General features: G+C 39.6%; 1 protein-coding gene across 2 annotated transcripts in view; it reads right to left on the bottom strand.

Moving 5' to 3' along the window:
- slc12a2 (solute carrier family 12 member 2) overlaps positions 1 to 17,077 on the bottom strand; it is a 111,349-nt gene that overhangs the window by 30,521 nt on the left and 63,751 nt on the right. For both annotated transcript variants that reach the window (XM_052050062.1, XM_052050063.1), the window contains exons 6-14: positions 15,177 to 15,287; positions 14,916 to 15,024; positions 14,621 to 14,745; positions 9,959 to 10,043; positions 9,694 to 9,848; positions 9,485 to 9,592; positions 6,996 to 7,119; positions 6,113 to 6,214; positions 2,413 to 2,568 (exon numbers count right to left, since the gene is read on the bottom strand). In XM_052050062.1, coding sequence (XP_051906022.1) covers positions 2,413 to 2,568; positions 6,113 to 6,214; positions 6,996 to 7,119; positions 9,485 to 9,592; positions 9,694 to 9,848; positions 9,959 to 10,043; positions 14,621 to 14,745; positions 14,916 to 15,024; positions 15,177 to 15,287 — 1,075 coding nt within the window. The remainder of the gene's footprint in view (positions 1 to 2,412; positions 2,569 to 6,112; positions 6,215 to 6,995; positions 7,120 to 9,484; positions 9,593 to 9,693; positions 9,849 to 9,958; positions 10,044 to 14,620; positions 14,746 to 14,915; positions 15,025 to 15,176; positions 15,288 to 17,077) is intronic.

Genomic DNA, 17,077 nt, shown 5'->3' with positions numbered 1-17,077 from the left:
TCACTGCTTATTTCATATGCAAAGACCTCCAGCCTTAGCGTGGTGGACAACGAGGGTTTCAGACAGCTCGTGCACGTTTTGGAACCCAGGTATAAAATACCAGACAGGTCTGTGTTCACTTACAAACATATTCCCATATTGTGTACAACAAAGTGAGACGTGAGATTACTGTGTCGCTGAACAGTGCGCAAAGAGTTGCACTTACAGTGGATGGGTGGACATCTTGCGCTAGAGATTCATATACATATATATATTATTATTATATTTCACAAAAGACACTCAGTGAGAATAGTCTGTTTGTGTTTACACTATAGCAACAGCTGTGAGTCTCAGGTGCCAAATTGTTTACATTTTCTTTGCACAAAACCCAATTGTGAAAGGGCTTAAATAAGTTGTTTTACAAGTTCTACTCTTTATAAGGAATAAAGTGGTATCCTTTTTGTAATACCATACTGAATTCCATCTTTTTAAAAGCTTTTTTTCTTTGCTTATTTGCATCATGTTTAATTGCACAATATCGCAACAAATTGCATTGTATCGTATCGGATCGCATTGATTTGAACTTAATGTGTATCGAATCGTATCGCATCGTGACGACGGTGAATCGTATCGCATCGCCAGAAAATTCCATGTATCGTTTAAGTATCGCATCGCTGGCAGTGGATCGTGATGTGTATCGAATCGTCTTCAGTGCTGAGATTCACATCCCTAGTGTCTATGTGTGGAGTGACGCGTGCTACCTGTTACTGTATACGGCTAGAACTACCGCGTTTTCTCGCGATAGTGGTACAGTATCGCGATAGCTACACTTCGAAAACCACTAGTTTACAATGTTCATTGCTTACGGCCTGTTCTATTAAGCGGAGGTCTGTTCTACTAAGCGGAGTATCTTTATAGGAAATTGCATTAGGCAAATCTGTTCCAGAGCCTTTTGCTCTATTAAGCGGATTACTCTATTAACCGGTGTTCTATTAAGCGGAGTGCACTGTATTCCCACCTACAGACTTCTATCAAACCAAAATAAAAACCTATGCATTAAAATTTTGACTACGTTATTACATTAACGATTGAATCATGACAACAGAAGTTCCGGTACCTGGAACTCGGAAGCCCGCAGTAGCACAAACTCAAGCAACTCCCACTCCATACTACGGAACAGTAACTGTGTCCGCGCCGCTATTTAGTGCTAACTATGGGCATAGAGGACTTCCACGCGTCCCGTGCCTGGCTTAAAAAGTTCATTGTCTGACATCAGCTGAGCAATGCTGTCTTGTGTGCTGATCGAGGGGAGGTAAAGTCAGAGACAGGGAAGTGAGTGGAAGGTATAGCCACTAGGTCTATTACTAGTCTCATTTTGTAGCTAATAGTCCTAATTTTGAGACCCATCTTGTTATGCTGTATTTTGTTCATATACCTGTACTGTATGGTGCAGTTTTTGTGTTATACAGTTTTTTTTTATCATATATTTTGTATTTTATTGCTTGTGTTGTTACACATGAATTTTGTTAACATACTTGCATGTTCATAAAGGACATGTACCATTGTCGGTTCCCACATAAGGAAATTTTGTTACAAGGAAAGATTGGATAACGCAAGTATGATTCCTTACAAGAGAATACTGTATTTTCGTATTGTTTAAGAGTATAACAAGTATTGTAAACACTCACACGACGGAGAAGAAGTTTTCAAATCCAAAAGGTTCACTTACTTTTTCCTCCCCGTGCTGTGAATGTTTACTTCTAAAAAAATATGAAAACATAATTGTTTGTGTGATGTTTGTTTAGGTGAGCTCTGTTGACTTATTCTTGTGATTTAGATACAGCTCACACTCCATTTTATGATTGACTAGCTGGTTCGCCGTCCTCCGGGCGGCTCATCAGCTAGTTCCTGCGGAAGGCTGGTAAGGTGGGCCTTCGGACCACAAAAGTGTTGTTGCTTGGTTCAACTTTTTGTTCATCTTCATTGCTTATCGCGAAAATAAAGAGATGTTTAGCTCTACTAAATAACTAACAATTTCATTGCAATGCTTGAGGGTAGACAACATTTTTTCGCTAAGATGCCCGCGCGATCGTAGTGAGCCACTGCCTGAGCGGCGCAGTGGCGGCGCGGTGAAGTAGGTACGTTTTGAAAAGGAACAGACGGAAGGACAGACCGCGTGCGGGACGACGCGCAATATATATATAGATTTATGCGAAAATGTAATAAATTCCAAGGGTTCATATAATTTTTCTTTCCGTTCTCACAAATATGTCTCACCAAAAAGTGCATCATATAAATACAATAACGGCAATTTTAAACCTATGTAACCAAACCAGATGTGATTTAAGCTTGTGTTTCTCAAATGGTAGGTCGGGAATCGTTGGGATACACAGGGAAATAAAATTAAGTTCATTTTTAAGATGACACATTTACCTGGTTTTTTATAGCTGACGTAAATATAGAGTGCCAGAACAATGACGTTGGTGAAGAGAGCAGCCCACCAGTTGATGACAAACATTACCACACAGCACAGTACAGCTCCAGCAAGCGAAACCCACATGTTGTAGTATTTGAAGCTGGGACGCCACCCTGTGATAGCAATGACAGAAGTCACAATTCAGATCAAAGATGCGAAAAAATATTAAAGCTACCACTGTCATATCCATATCTAAACCTCCGCAAAACTAATACTTCTGTTAAAATGATGAAACTAATTATTAGATGTTAAACTCAAGTAGGTTTGTCAAATAAACCAACGAGGAAACAATTATTTGAGCAGTTTTCAAGACAAAAAGGGGATACAGCATAAGAAACCTTGTTTTTTTCCCTTCCTTTCTTTTCTTTATGAATTATACTCATGAACTACAAACAAGTTACAAAGAGCATGGAGAGAGAGCATCTTGATGTTGAATGTATTGGGTTAAAGGATGAGGTATCAGTCTGTTACGCATGAGATCAGAAAGTTACACCTGCTATTTAGGACCATATTTATTCACTCATCGTAGGAATTCCACAAAAACTGAAGTAATAGGATTTTAGTGATGGGACACAGAGATACTGCATTGTTACACAATGACTACAACCACAACACAAAGGGTACATTGACCATGCTACGTCACTCAGCATTATGTAAGTATTTCCCCTGAGTGAGATTGGTAATTGGTAGACTAAAACTTTATTTTCAAATTGCTTTTAGAGAGGTGGCAAGATCTTGTCAGACGGTTAGTCTATTTCCTCAATATTTACAAAATTGTAAGCCTCAAATTGAGCCATGTACCATTTATGTCCAGGTAAATAAATACATCATCTGCTTGGTGGAATTAGACGCAAGACAGAGAATCTGTACCTGGAGCACAGCTAGCGCTCTGGGGTTAAAGAAGAAAAGAGAATTCAATATGTACAAAAAAAGAAACATTGCAGTAAATAAGAGCATATCATGAAAAATAATGTACACACATTTCTTTCTTCTAAGTGTCTATAAATAAATCACAAGTGTACAGTGCAGTTTTCAAGCTGCTTGTTGATGTTTCTACAGCCTCAAAATCTATTAAGGACATGCTCAAAGGTATACCCCAAGCGATTTGGGATGTATTCAAGGATTTAGCCATTTTTTTTGTTATCTTTTATTTGGCAAATATCATAGATTTGACATAGCGATGATGTTTGTATTCCGTTCTTTCAACTTATTTGAGTGTGGACAAGAAAATAAAACTCATAATAATAAAACAATAATAAATAATAATATAATAATAAAAATGAAAACTCACTAGACAGTGTTGTTTAAAGAAGCAGTCGCTATGAAAAAAAACCTCCACGACTGTAATGCTATATTCATTTTAGACCAGCTTTGTTAGTGATTTTGTTGTATTAAGATGCAGCTAACCACTTGATCAATGGCATCGTGAGATATAAGGGACAGTCGTACTAACAGAATAGGGCATACTGTAACTGACAGCACATATTGTTTGCTGCTTAATTTTTATGCTTTGAGGAGTTCCATTATTTAATTATCAGTACTGTATTTAAAATATCAAGTCTTTGTTAATAATACTGAATTTCTCCTCTTTTAGCCATTTACCTGAGAGTGTCCCATAAATTGTCGTGGGGCATAAGGTCACATAGTGAAACGGTACCCCACCTCCAAATAAATAAATAAATAAATAAATAAAATGAAATAAAATAAAATAACCCAACCCACACAGCTCACAACTCTTTATGACGAATAAATACCTGAGAAAATATTATTCCCTCACCCGGATGCAGCCCACTGGGATAACCAGAGACCGAAAGAATGAGATAACTGATTTCAAGTGGCTGAAATGAGTTCCCTCCTCAGGGTGTGCAGACTCTCCCTTACAAATAGGGTGAGAGGCTCAGTCATCCAGGAGGGGCAAAAAGTAGAGCTGCTGCTGCTCCTCCACATTGAGAAGGGCCCGTTGAGTTAGCTCCGGCATCTAGCTCCTGGACGCCTTCATGGAAAGGTGTTCCGTGCACATCCCATCCAAATCTCAGCATTCTGAACATGACTGAGGTACGGTACTATTATCTATACCAGGGGTGCCTCCATCGTTTTGACTGAAGATCTACTTTTCAATCAACCAACCTCCCGCGATCGACCTGTTACCCCGCACGCACGCGTACACACGCACACGCGCACGCATGCCATGATGAGCAATAGCCTGACGCTGAGGCACACGATGCACTTTTGCAGCCTGTTAACTATCGTAGCTCACGTGTACAGTTTTGAAATGCTTCTCTCGGCCCTACAGATTCCCATTCTTTTCCCGTCCCCTCTGTGAATTGTACAAAACAAACTCTGAATGAGAATAATGATAACGATAAAAGATATAGCGCAACAACTCGGATCACAAGCTGCAATTGCAGATTGCCGAGTGCTAACAACTTCCGGTGACGCAGTCACACGTCTATTATATTTTCTTTTTAAAATACTTTTTTTGAAAGTGAGACAGATAGAATGATTAGGGTGCAGTGTGCATTAACACAAAAATAAATTACTAACATGCACAGAGACACAAATGTTTTTTTGTTTTTTTTCTCCTCTCCACCTCGGATCAACTTGAGACCAGTGCTTGATCTACTGGTCGATCGCGATCGACGTAATGGGCACCCCTAATCTATACAGTAGCCCTCACTATATTGCAGATTTCAAATGTGAACAAATATTTTTTAGATTGATTTTTGTTAGAACAAACCAACCAAAAATCTTATTTTGAAAAGAATGAGGTATTTTCGAAATAGTAAGATTTATCAATGATTTCTGTAGTACGCTACATATGTGAAACCTACCATATTGTTTTAATTCTATTTCAAAATAATCTTGTTGATCCAGTATGCGACTAAATTGTCATCATCTTAGTCTTCTTCACGAGTAAGCACACTGAATTTAAAATGAGTTGATAATTTCAGGCATACTGTAACATAAAAAAATAAAATTCTGGGTGGCATACACTGATTTGTTTTCTTTTTTTTGGGTGGGGGGCTTTTTCTTCTTTCCCTTTTGGCTTTACCGTATCCAGAAGTCACCACAGCAAATCATTATAGACCTCACCTTGTCCTCTGCACTTTCTGCTCAAACAACAATTCAGCTATCTCCATTCACCACTTCCATAAATCACCTCTTTGCCTCCTACCGCATAGGTGTTAAACAAGGGTTCTGGAGGGCCGCTGTCCTGCATGTTTTCCAAGTCTCCCTGTTGCAGCACACCTGATTCAAATGATCAGATCATCAGCAAGCTCTGCGGAAGCCTGACATTGAACCTGTTCATTTGAATCATATGTCTTGAAACAGGGAGACTTGGAAAACATGCAGGACAGCAGCCCTCCAGGACCTGAGTTTGACACCCATGCCCTACCGGGAGCATCATTCTGCCGATGTATCCAGTGCCCCTCCTTTTCACATGTCCAAATCATTTCAATTTGGCCTCGTTAGCTTTGTCTCCAAATTTCTAGCCAAAAGTTTCCTGCAAGCATTTTAGAATGTGCTCACTTAATGCCTTTGAGGAAAAATAAATCGATTGGATTGTGCCCACTCAAATGTTGAATTAATTTTCAGACTCCTACCAGCCCGAATATGTTACATTTACAGTAATTCACCTATCTTCCTATAACTTACCGGGCGAGTTAGCCAATGAGGCATGGAACACGGAAAAGTTGATCAATGCATAGGAAGCCAAGAAAAAGTTTGAGATGATCGGGGCAATGATGTTCAGCTCAGCTGCAAAGAAAAGATAAATAAATGACCAGTTGTTCACATGATTAAATACAGGATTATACTTTCTCTGTTCCTCGAATAAGCTTGTATGGAAAAATGTGTATTTGAATAGTATCACCCTTATACTGTATATACCCTCAATCATCAGGACTATGTTCAAGGCCATGTTTATTCTAATAGGGGACAATTACAATGAGTCCCGAATGGTGACATCGATGCTGTTTTTGTTCATATTTTGAAGTGTGGGATAGTGCTTCATCGTGATTGAGAATCACTTTACTGTGGAAGGCATATTATTTTTCCTCTTTTTTTCCTTTTACCCGAGGAGGAACATACCAGTTTTGACACCTTCAATACATCTATACTAAAGTAATTTATAATTTCACTTCTCAATATTTCAGCCCAAAGCATTACTCCACCCCTCCTTGCCAACGATGCAGCTTTGATGGAACAGCATAACCATCTCCTAATAGCTCATCCATGTGGTATTTATAGCTTTATAAATGACTGAAAAGCTTTGGAATATCCTGGAGAGAGGTTCTTGGGACTTCGGAGACACCAACAGCCATAAAATGCCTTCTTGCTGATTTTTAAAAAAAACTAGGATCAGCCTAATTATAAAACTTATGTGAGATTTGTATCACAGACAACAAACAGGACAACAAGAAACTCTCTGATTTCCTAAAACTCAAATGTTTATCTAAGATAAATTCTATAAGAGTAATACTTTTGGAGCGCTAATTATTTTGCACTATTGCACTCTGTAATCTAGCAGCTACCTTACCAATTAGGATGAACACAAGAGCAATCACAAAGGTCAGGATGTAGCCCCGGAGAGGCTCATTGTTCTTGCCATAACCTTTGGCAAACATTCCAAGGCCAGGGTAAATGTTGTCTTTACATAAAGCCTGTAAAAGAACAACCGTGTTAGTACAGCATGTTTCTTATAACTGTGAGCCTATTTTAACTTGACTTGTTTACTTGTTTCGGGACACATCTACACTATGGTGTGTGGCCAAAAATGCACCTTGTAACCAAAGGGTTACAAGGCATGTATTCAATTCCTTAACTATCATAGTGCTATGTGTGGAGGAATGAGTGTACTGCAGACCACGCCCGACCAACCTCCATTCATGGCTACGGTGCCTTTGAGGACTGCATTCAACTCTGCCAAGGTGAGGCACAGGTTCAATTTTGTAAAAGGCTGATAGAGAACTCTACGAGTGAAACAATATCATGTTTAAAGTTTCATTTAATTTGGGCATGTCTAAACGTTCTGGAGTGTTTGCCTGTGCGCAACTCAGGCGGTGGGCTTTTTAAAGTCCACAGTAATCACATTAAAGCAAGGGTGCAAACAGATGTAAGGAGGCTAGACTCGGGCTTGGCAGTGGGAGTAAACAGTTGAGGAACTAAGTGTTTTAGAACATTAAAAGACGGTTGGGAACTGGTAATAAGTGTCGCGCCCAGGCAAACATTTGTCATCTGCGAAGTCTGCAACTTGCTTATTCGTGGCAGACCAGACATGAAGGGTGATAATTTTACAGTTTACCGGCAGCGAGTCCCAGGGACTCGCTGAGCAGAAAAGTATGAGTCCCAATATGCATTTAGAGAGTCCCAAATTTCAAATTCTGAAATGGTCTACTTATTCAATTGCATATGATAATAACACAAACAACAACATATACCTGTACATACAATTATAAACAAATGCTGAAAAAATGTAAATAATTCAGTAGCAGGCCTGAGAGTTTCGGAAATTCACGGTCACAGTTTTTCGGTTCCGTCGGATTACCCAAAGGGAAACCACAGTAACTAATTTTGGGTTCCGTAAACGTTCATCATGGGAACCCATTTTTCTATTTTGACTGATATTCATAATCAAGAATTCGGACCCTCAAAAGTACAATGTTTCAAGGGTAAATGTTTGAAAACTATGCACTAACAATGAACATTAAATCAGCAGCTGTGTACTCCAGGTTTATTTAAGAAAATTAATGGATCAAAATATGGCATCATGAATACAGCACACCACAAAATCAGGGTCTTTTTTCCAATCTCACACTACAAAGATTAATTGACTGGTAATCATTAATACAGGTAATTATTGATGTGGCTTGACATCCTCTTCCCAAGTCGATTCATGTGGACTCTACGATCAATTTGATGAAAGAATCTAACACACGTCATCATTAGTTCAACCAACAGTTAACATTAGCATTACTACACCTTGTGACAAATGTTTTATTCATAAAGTTACAATGCTAAAACCAGTAAATTATAGAATAACCAATACTGTTTCATCATATTTTTCATAGCGATTAGCCAATAGACCTAATGACCAGCTTGCCTCGTAATCGTGCCTCACGTCGTATCTCGCTCTTGTGCACATATCACAGGCGAGTTTAGTGATACGCCCTTCGGACGATTCATACGAAAAATCAGACTGGCATTCCCATTTCTTAAATGTCGTAATTAGTAGACCTTTGTGAGTTTTTTTCGCCCCCATCTCAAACTTTCATCCGCACGATTCCTCAGTTTGCGGACTAAAATAGCAAACCGCATGCGTACATAACGTTATCTGTTCCGTCCCCCCGCCCCATCCTCAACACTGAAAACAAAACAAAACAAACGTAAATTAGAAGAAACACACTCACACACCACACCACAAACACACATACAGGCACAGTGAAATCGCGTTACTCACTCAGGACAGATTCTGTGGCGTACAGTCAACTCATGTGCGGTGACTTTTATTTTTAAACGATTTTTTGGTACCATCAAAATGACGCCACGGAATCGACACGCTACCGGTAACGAGAGTTACCGTGAAATCCTCAGGCCTGCCGTAGTTTTTCGTTGTTGTTTTGACTGAGAAATTTCCTTGCGTACCAAAAACGCACATTATTTGGAAATGTGCGTCCCACGGGAAAATTATGCGTCTAGGACGCGGGACGCAGAGGTAACGAGATGACTGTATCTGTGTTTCAAAGCTCGACAAAAGTAATCGAATCACCGCCGAGGGCTGGACTGGGGGCATGGTATGCAAATATCGGGGGCAGTGTTTTTCTTGTATTTTCCATATGTAAACAATAAAAGTCCGACGAGGAGCACAAGGAACTTTGAGTGTGATTGCAGAGGAACTGCCATCGTTTGCTCTGGGAAATCATGCTTCCGCAGACTGCAAAGACAATCTTCCCTGTGTGTCGTCTTTTGTTTAAATTTGTCCTGGTATTATCCTGACAAAGTCTTCCACAAAATCACAAGATGGCTCACCTGAAATACTTTGGGTGCACTGACCAACGATGCCAGTGCTGAGGACAGGGTGGCAGAGAAGATTCCAGCTGTAATGATAGGTCCAAAACCCGAAACCATGCTCATAACCTGGACACATAGTTAAAATTTTTTTATGTTGTGCACCTAATAAATCAACTAATTTTGATTCTGAAATAATCGTAATAGTAACGATTGAGAACGCCTCTTACCTGATAATCATTGTGTAGGCCATAGCGACAGCTACCTTTGACACTCTTACAAGAAGAAAAGTCATAGCCAAATTTGCAGGAAGCATCAGTGCAATTCACCAGGAATTGAGAACTGACTGTGTCATTTCCACTGGCATCCCTCACGATACATGAACCTGGAGTGGCAAGTATCAACCGCGCAAAAGTAATTGGATACTATTGAAATGAAAAAAAAAAAAGACAATCTTATCATTTGTCTGTAAAGGATATACAAAGTCCTAAGTACCTGTAGAAACTGCAACTCCCAGATAAACTATTCCAGTGATCAATATGGCCAGAAGAGTTCCTCTGGGAATGGCCAGTTGTGGGTCCTGGAAAAAGCATCCAAGAACAAGCATTAAATTACCAATCACAGAGACAAATGAAAAATGATCCGTCCCGAAATGCAGTACAAGATGTTCTCACAATCATTACAAAAGCAATGATCTTGAAAACGACAAAATCTCAACTCAATGATCTTGAATGCTTCACGTGTTGAGCATCCTAAGATTGTTCTGGGACCGAAGGGTTCAATGTGTGCACCACGTGGCATGTCTCTTATCTAGTACGGAAGTGATTTTTGCATGAGTTCATCGATGGTCGCAGGGGAGGAGGGAACAAAGAACAGTTTAAAAAAAGAACAAACATAAAATATTAATTGGTTTCTGCATATTCTGGAAAAAAAATTCTGTTCCCGTATTTTCCGGACTACAAGTGCTCCTGATTATAAGTCACACCAGCCATATAATGTAGAGGTGTCAAATTATCGAGTTAATTGTGATTATTTAATCACAGTCATATTTAATGCGTTATGTTTTTTAATCGTGTTATTCTAATTTTTAATCTCAAACTTGATTGTTTCTGTAAGTGGGTTGCCTTTTTCTAATATCACTTTTTATGTGTTCGCTTCCTGTGTTCGAGTTGTTGAGGGTGGGGAAAAAAATTGTCAGTCACAGCCTGAAGCGGACATTGATTGGTTGTCATGATGTTTGGGCCTGTTTAGCATAAGCTGATTGGCTCCTATTGGAGTTGGGTGGGCTAAGTCAGCAGCGGTGAGGAGAGGAGAGGTGAAAATGGAGGAGCTATGTGAGAGTTCTTGCCACAATGAATGGACAATTTACATTCCAAAAAGCCCTGACGGCACTATTGATAAAGGTAGAGTGTTGTGCCTAATTTGTCAGAAGGAGTTTGCTTACCACCGAAGCAGCTCATGTTTAGCCTCCTATATCAATGCAAAGCACCCAGTCGCGAATGCAACCGTGGCTAACGTTACGACCGAAAGCATTAGCAATCGAGGGAGCCATAGCAAAGCTCTTCGCCAAACTAAACTCGAAGAGAACACCCCGCATCCCATGCATGAAGTCAGCATTGCTGCTGTGTTTTCTGTAGCCTATTAGAAGTGGTGGATATTGACGTTATTTTGTCATGATGAACAGTGTTATTTCTCAAGTGCTAACTTACAGCCTGTGCTTTTAAGGGTTTGTTTTATTTATCTGAAGCAAGTTCCGTGTTCAGTACCGTAATTTCCACACTAAAAGAGTCACTGCATTATGGGGCGCACCTTCAATGAATGGCTATTTTGCAAAAAAAAATTCATACATTAGATGCTTCGCATGAAAAGGTGCAATCTTCAATGCCTCCACTAGATGGTGCTACATTTAATTCGAGAGGCGTCCGTTGAACTTGAGAGGCATTCACGACCGCCTCTGAAAAATGTAAATTAACTATTACTGTACTTAAATGAAACTACGAAAATTGAAAATAATGCATCAAAACAGAAAATCAAGCGAGGAAATCACAAAATAAATTCTATATCCTCCACTACAGAATTTATTTTGTGATTTCCTCGCTTGATTTTCTTCGTGGTTTCATTGAAGTAAGAATTAATTTACGTTTTTCGGAGGCGGCCATGAAAGCCTCTCGAGTGGAACGGAAGAGAAGGCCGAAAGACGTACTGTACCTGTATTTGTTCAAACTGTGAAAACCATTAATAAAGTCTGCATTAAAAAAAGAAAACCCACAACCACAGCTCTCATTTTTTCCAACAGATACAGGTGCGTCTTTGTCCATCTTCTTCCCTTCTTTTCTTCTGGTCAACACGAGAGGTGTTCATGACCGCCTCCAAAAAACACACTGGCATTCCCTTTATTGTAGCTCCAAGAGTACGATCAGATAAGATAAAATAAGAAAACCTTTAATAGTCTCACAATGGAGAAATTCCCACTTCACAGCAGCAAAGTTATGAGAGGAAGAAGTAGAAGAACAAAATAAATGGGAGTTGGTGGAAAGGCAGCCACTCTCACGGCGCCATCTTGAAGTTAAAATATCACATCAACATGTCAGTTGTAGTTATTTATTCCTTTGTTGTGTATTCACAAATGATGAAATCACAATATAAATTCTGTAGGGGGGGCCGATAGAATTTATTTGGTGATATCCTCGCTTGCTTTTCAGTTTTGATGTATTATTTTAAATTTTTGTTGTTTCATTGAAGTAATTGTTAGTTTATGTTTTTGGTGGCAGTCTTGAACGCCTCTCGAGTCGAACGGAACAAAACACAGAGACCGACAAAGACGTACCTGTATTTGTTGAGACCGTTTTAAAAAATTAACACCACAGCTATCCTTTTTTTCGGAGCTGCAACACAAACTTATTTAATAAAGCAGTGACACAGTTCACTGAACCAACAGCAAGTTATAACATTGGTAGCATGTCTCCAGGAAGGAGCCATCTTGAAGTCGACGTATTACCATAATGACCATACACAAGATGCACCGGATTTTAAGGCACTTGGTGAGCTTTTAAGAAAAATACTTTTTGGTGTGCCCTATAGTGCGGAAAATACGGTACTTTTGCTAAAAAAAAAAAAAAAAGTGTTCTTACTGTTTTTGATATGTTAACCTAAGCATTTTTTATGGACCTGGTGCTTTCTTTTATTTTTATTTTGTAATTATTTGGAGATTTACAAAAACAAAACAGTAATATTTCCCCTGGTGGTCGAAACTAAAGATTGCAGGTAGGATTTTGGGATTAGTTTCAAATACAGAAGAAAGTAAATGGATTGGACTGCATCCGTTCAAGTCTGTTTAAAAATAAAATACTTTATACCACTTTTTGGTGATGTGAATCTTTTGATCTGCCTCCGCTCAATAATGTAATGAATCTGAAACAAAAATACACATTTTTTTCCTCATTTTTAGATGAGATTAAAATTAATTTAGATCAATTATTCACAGATCAGAATTAATTAATCTCACATTTTTTAAAATCTCTTGACAGCACTAATAAAATGCACAATAAAGAAGGGGAAAAAACAAGTCGCACTGGAGTATAAGTGGGCGGCCCGGTGGTCTATTGGTTTGCGCATCGACCTCACAGTGCAGTGTGCAAGGTTTGATTCCGACTTCAGCCTTCATGTGCCGTGTTTGCATGTTCTCCACGTGCCTGCGTGGGTTTCCTCCTGGTACTCCAGTTTCTTCCCACATTCCAAAAATATGCATGGCAAGTTAGTGGAACACTCAAAATTGTCCCTAGGTGTGAGTGTGTCCGTGCGATTGTTGTTTGTCTGTGTGCCGTGCGATTGGCTGGCAACCAGTTCAGGGTGTACCCGTCCTACTCCCTGAAGACAACTGGGATAGGCTCCAGCACGTCACGCGACCCTTGTGAGGATAAGCGGATCGGAAAATGGATGGAGGGGAGAAGTATAAGTCGCATTTTAGGGTGAATTCATTTGATAAAATCCAACATCAAGAACAGATATGTCATCTTGAAAGGCAAATAAAAATAAAAATAGAGAATAACAGGCTGAATAAGTGTACAATATGCTCACGTTACGTGACTCATAAACAACCAACTGAGAACATGCCTGGTCTGTTCACGTAACATACTAAGAGTTATTCAGATCACTATAGCATAAAGAACATGCTAACAAGTTTACCACACCATCAGTGTGACTCCTAAATCCAATGAAATCTTGACCTCAGTGTCACTTTAAAAAAACTCCGTCAACTCCGGAGGTAGAAGACACAGCGCTTCCTCTTCTACGTAATTTACATCAGACTCATAGTTGTTTTTATCAGTTACCGCCAATGTGGAAAGTGTCAACACAGACCTAGAGCACCCTCTTGCGGTATAATGTCAAAATAACGTGAAATGATGAGAATATGTTTATTTCACACATTAGTCGCTCCAGCGTAGAAGTCGCATCCAAACTATGAGAAAAACGATACTTCAACAAGATTTGCCAAAATTATTCGACTTCGAAAAGTTTTTTTGGGGGGGGGCTTCCCTGGATATCTTCTTTTCTTTCATCTTAACGCTGTACAGCTTATCATTCTCCACACCATCTCCCCATTTCGACTGCATTTCGACTGCATTTCCTTCTCTCACTCTTGCTGTCTGTAAGACTTCCTTCACCATATCCATGAGTCTACTCTTTAGTCTTCCTTTTCCCTCTTGCTCTGACTTACCAACAATTCTCATCTTTCCATCATTTACTACTACCACTCGAGTTTCTCTTCACCTGCTCCGTACTTCCACCGCAAAACACAATATGATCCGCAAACATCATCGTCCACGGAGACTCCAGTCCGACCTCATCTGACAATCTGACCATTACCATATCACATAAGAAATGTCTCTGAGCCAATCCTTCATGCAGCCCCACTGTCACATCAAAGTCTTGCGTTACTCTGGCAGCTCACCTCACCGCTGTTTTACTGCACTGATACATGTCTTGGACTGGTCTAACATATTGCCATTCCAGATTTCTCCATCAGCATTTTCAGTGCAAATGTAGCAACTTTCGTGCTCTTTCCAGGCATGAAACCATACTGTCGGTCACGAGTCTCCACTTCTTATGTCAACCTGGCTACTAAAAAAAATATAGATTTGAAAACTGTTGACTTACTGCAAGGTCTCCAGAAATGTTGGCCCCAGCTAGGATACCAGTAGCTGCAGGGAAAAATATGGCAAAGACAGAAAAGAACGTTTCTTCTCTGAAGTCAGGACCCATGTTCTCCCACATGATAGAACCTAAGAGAACACAAAAAAGCATGTTACAAAAAGAAGACTATCAATAATCATTATGATCAACAATGAGTCAGCAGTGGATCAGAGTAGAATGACAAATGCAATTTTATTCATCTCCACAAATGTTCCATCATTGCCTGTCAGTAGCTTCATATAAAAACAAAATGGAATACCGTCATAGCCAAAGAAACCTGTAGATTTCTTTGACTGAACAGGAATAAATGTTCCAATGAAGTAGTTGATGATTGCTGTGATGAGTACAAAGAGCAAGAAGATCTGGGCCTAAAAGGAGAAAATCCACCAATTATGTTTAGCTTCATAAAGTCTGATTTTTTGGGGGGGGAGGGGAGGTAAAAATGCAAATCACATCTCCTGAGAATTGTACACAGTTCATGCAGGCTTTCCAAGTATGAAAGATTGGACAAGACTCATACCTTTGCTTCCCATTCCATTCCCGCAACAGATATGCCCAGGAGAAGGATTACAGTAATGGTGCCTATAATTCGAATGTCATTGATTTCGTCTGTCATGATGGCATCCACACTCTGAAAGATGAGAGCAATTAAAATATTCATCAAGAATGTTATGCATTTTGTTTTAGTTTTTAATCAGGGCCTTCCTTTATAAAATCTGCATGAAAACATATGGGTACGAATTGAATTTGTGTTTTTCAAATTGCCTTATGGCTGGATTGTGAAAGCTGACACAACCAAGAATTGAGGCCCATTCAAATTCTTAACTGACAAAAGCTATCAGAGCAGAGGAAACTTGTGCTTACTGCAAACTACTAAATTGTTGAGCCTGTCAGTAGGATGTTTGATAATTATTCAAAAATCAAGTTCTACTCTGCAGAGTAAAAAATAGTTCTCCAATCAATTACTTAAGGGTAAAAGTCAGTGAATAAAACTACAAATTACTACACTGGGTCACTGGTGTAACTTTTTTAAAATCGTGCAAATACATAAACACACAAACTATACAAAACAAGATTATGCACATTCCAATATTGCCCAGTATTGGTATTGTTCTGAATGAAATAACAGTAATCAACTCTAATTAAGACACAATAAATGACCTTAAATTAGCGTGCTTTGTTTTTACACATGAAACAACACAATAGGCTCACCCAGAAGATACGGTCATAAATACACTGAATTTCCATTTAAATTTAACGGTACAAGTAATCAGACTATTGGCAGGTGCCATCATTCAAAAGTACAGTACATGTAATGGTAAAAATCGATTTCTAACATGTATTACATACGGTGCCCCTAAGGGGACATGGAAGGAAAAAAAATAAAATTTTGCGAGATCTCGCATAGTCTTCCAAAGTTTTGCGAGATCTCGCAAAGTATTCCAAAGTATTGCGAGATCTCGCAATCTTTATTTATTTATTTTTAATGCTTGTTGACGTGCTTCCGGGTCATCGTACGTACTTCCGGGTCATCGTACGTGTAACCGAAAACAACAATTATAGAGCGTGTTCAACCGTTCGTCAGTAAAATTATATTAAATTTTACTTTGAAATTGGCTTGAAATACAAAGACATTAAATCTGTTCTTGATGTTAAGTACGGTTTCCAAATAAGCGAAAGACATTTGAAAGGGAGTGCTGAAACAAAGACGACTATATGAAATACAATATAAAAATAGATAAGAGAAATATTATATAAAAACAGGACATAAAATCACAAGACATGGGAAGTGGAAGAATTAAGTATTGTAGGCAGTCCTGAACAGGTGCGTTTTTAAACGAGACTTGAAAGTGGAGAGAGGTGTGTTTTGGAGGTCCAGAGGTAGACTGTTCCAGAGCTTTGGAGCAGCGCAACTGAAGGCTCTGGCTCCCATGGTGCTCAGGCGTGCAGGGGGCACTGACAGGCAGAGGGCGGATGAGGATCTAAGGGAGCGAGTGGGGGTATACTGCACACCTGAAGAAGGTCGGACAGGTAGGGAGGGGTCAGGTTGTGGATGGCCATGTTTGGATATAGGAGCAGTTTGTAGTTGATGCGGTATTGGACAGGGAGCCAGTGAAGCTGCTGAAGGACAGGGGTGACGTGCTGCTGGGAGAGTGTTTTTGTAATGATGCGAGCAGAGGCGTTTTGAACCATCTGGATTTTATGGAGGGACTTTTCAGGTAGGCCGAAGAGGAGAGCGTTGCAGTAATCTAGGCGGGATGTGGCAAGACTGAGGACAAGAATAGCAGTGGTGCAGGAGGTGAAGGAAGGGCGAAGTCTGTTAATATAGGAGGTGGAAATAAACGGTGCTGGTGATGGTGTTGATATGTGAGTGGAAGGTGAGCATGCTATCAAGGATGACACCCAGATTATTAACCTGAA

Source organism: Hippocampus zosterae, chromosome 18 (genome assembly GCF_025434085.1).
Source record: "Hippocampus zosterae strain Florida chromosome 18, ASM2543408v3, whole genome shotgun sequence".
Taxonomy (NCBI): domain Eukaryota; kingdom Metazoa; phylum Chordata; class Actinopteri; order Syngnathiformes; family Syngnathidae; genus Hippocampus; species Hippocampus zosterae.
The sequence above is the reverse complement of the archived record's forward strand: the minus strand, read 5'-3'. Positions and strand labels throughout refer to the sequence as shown.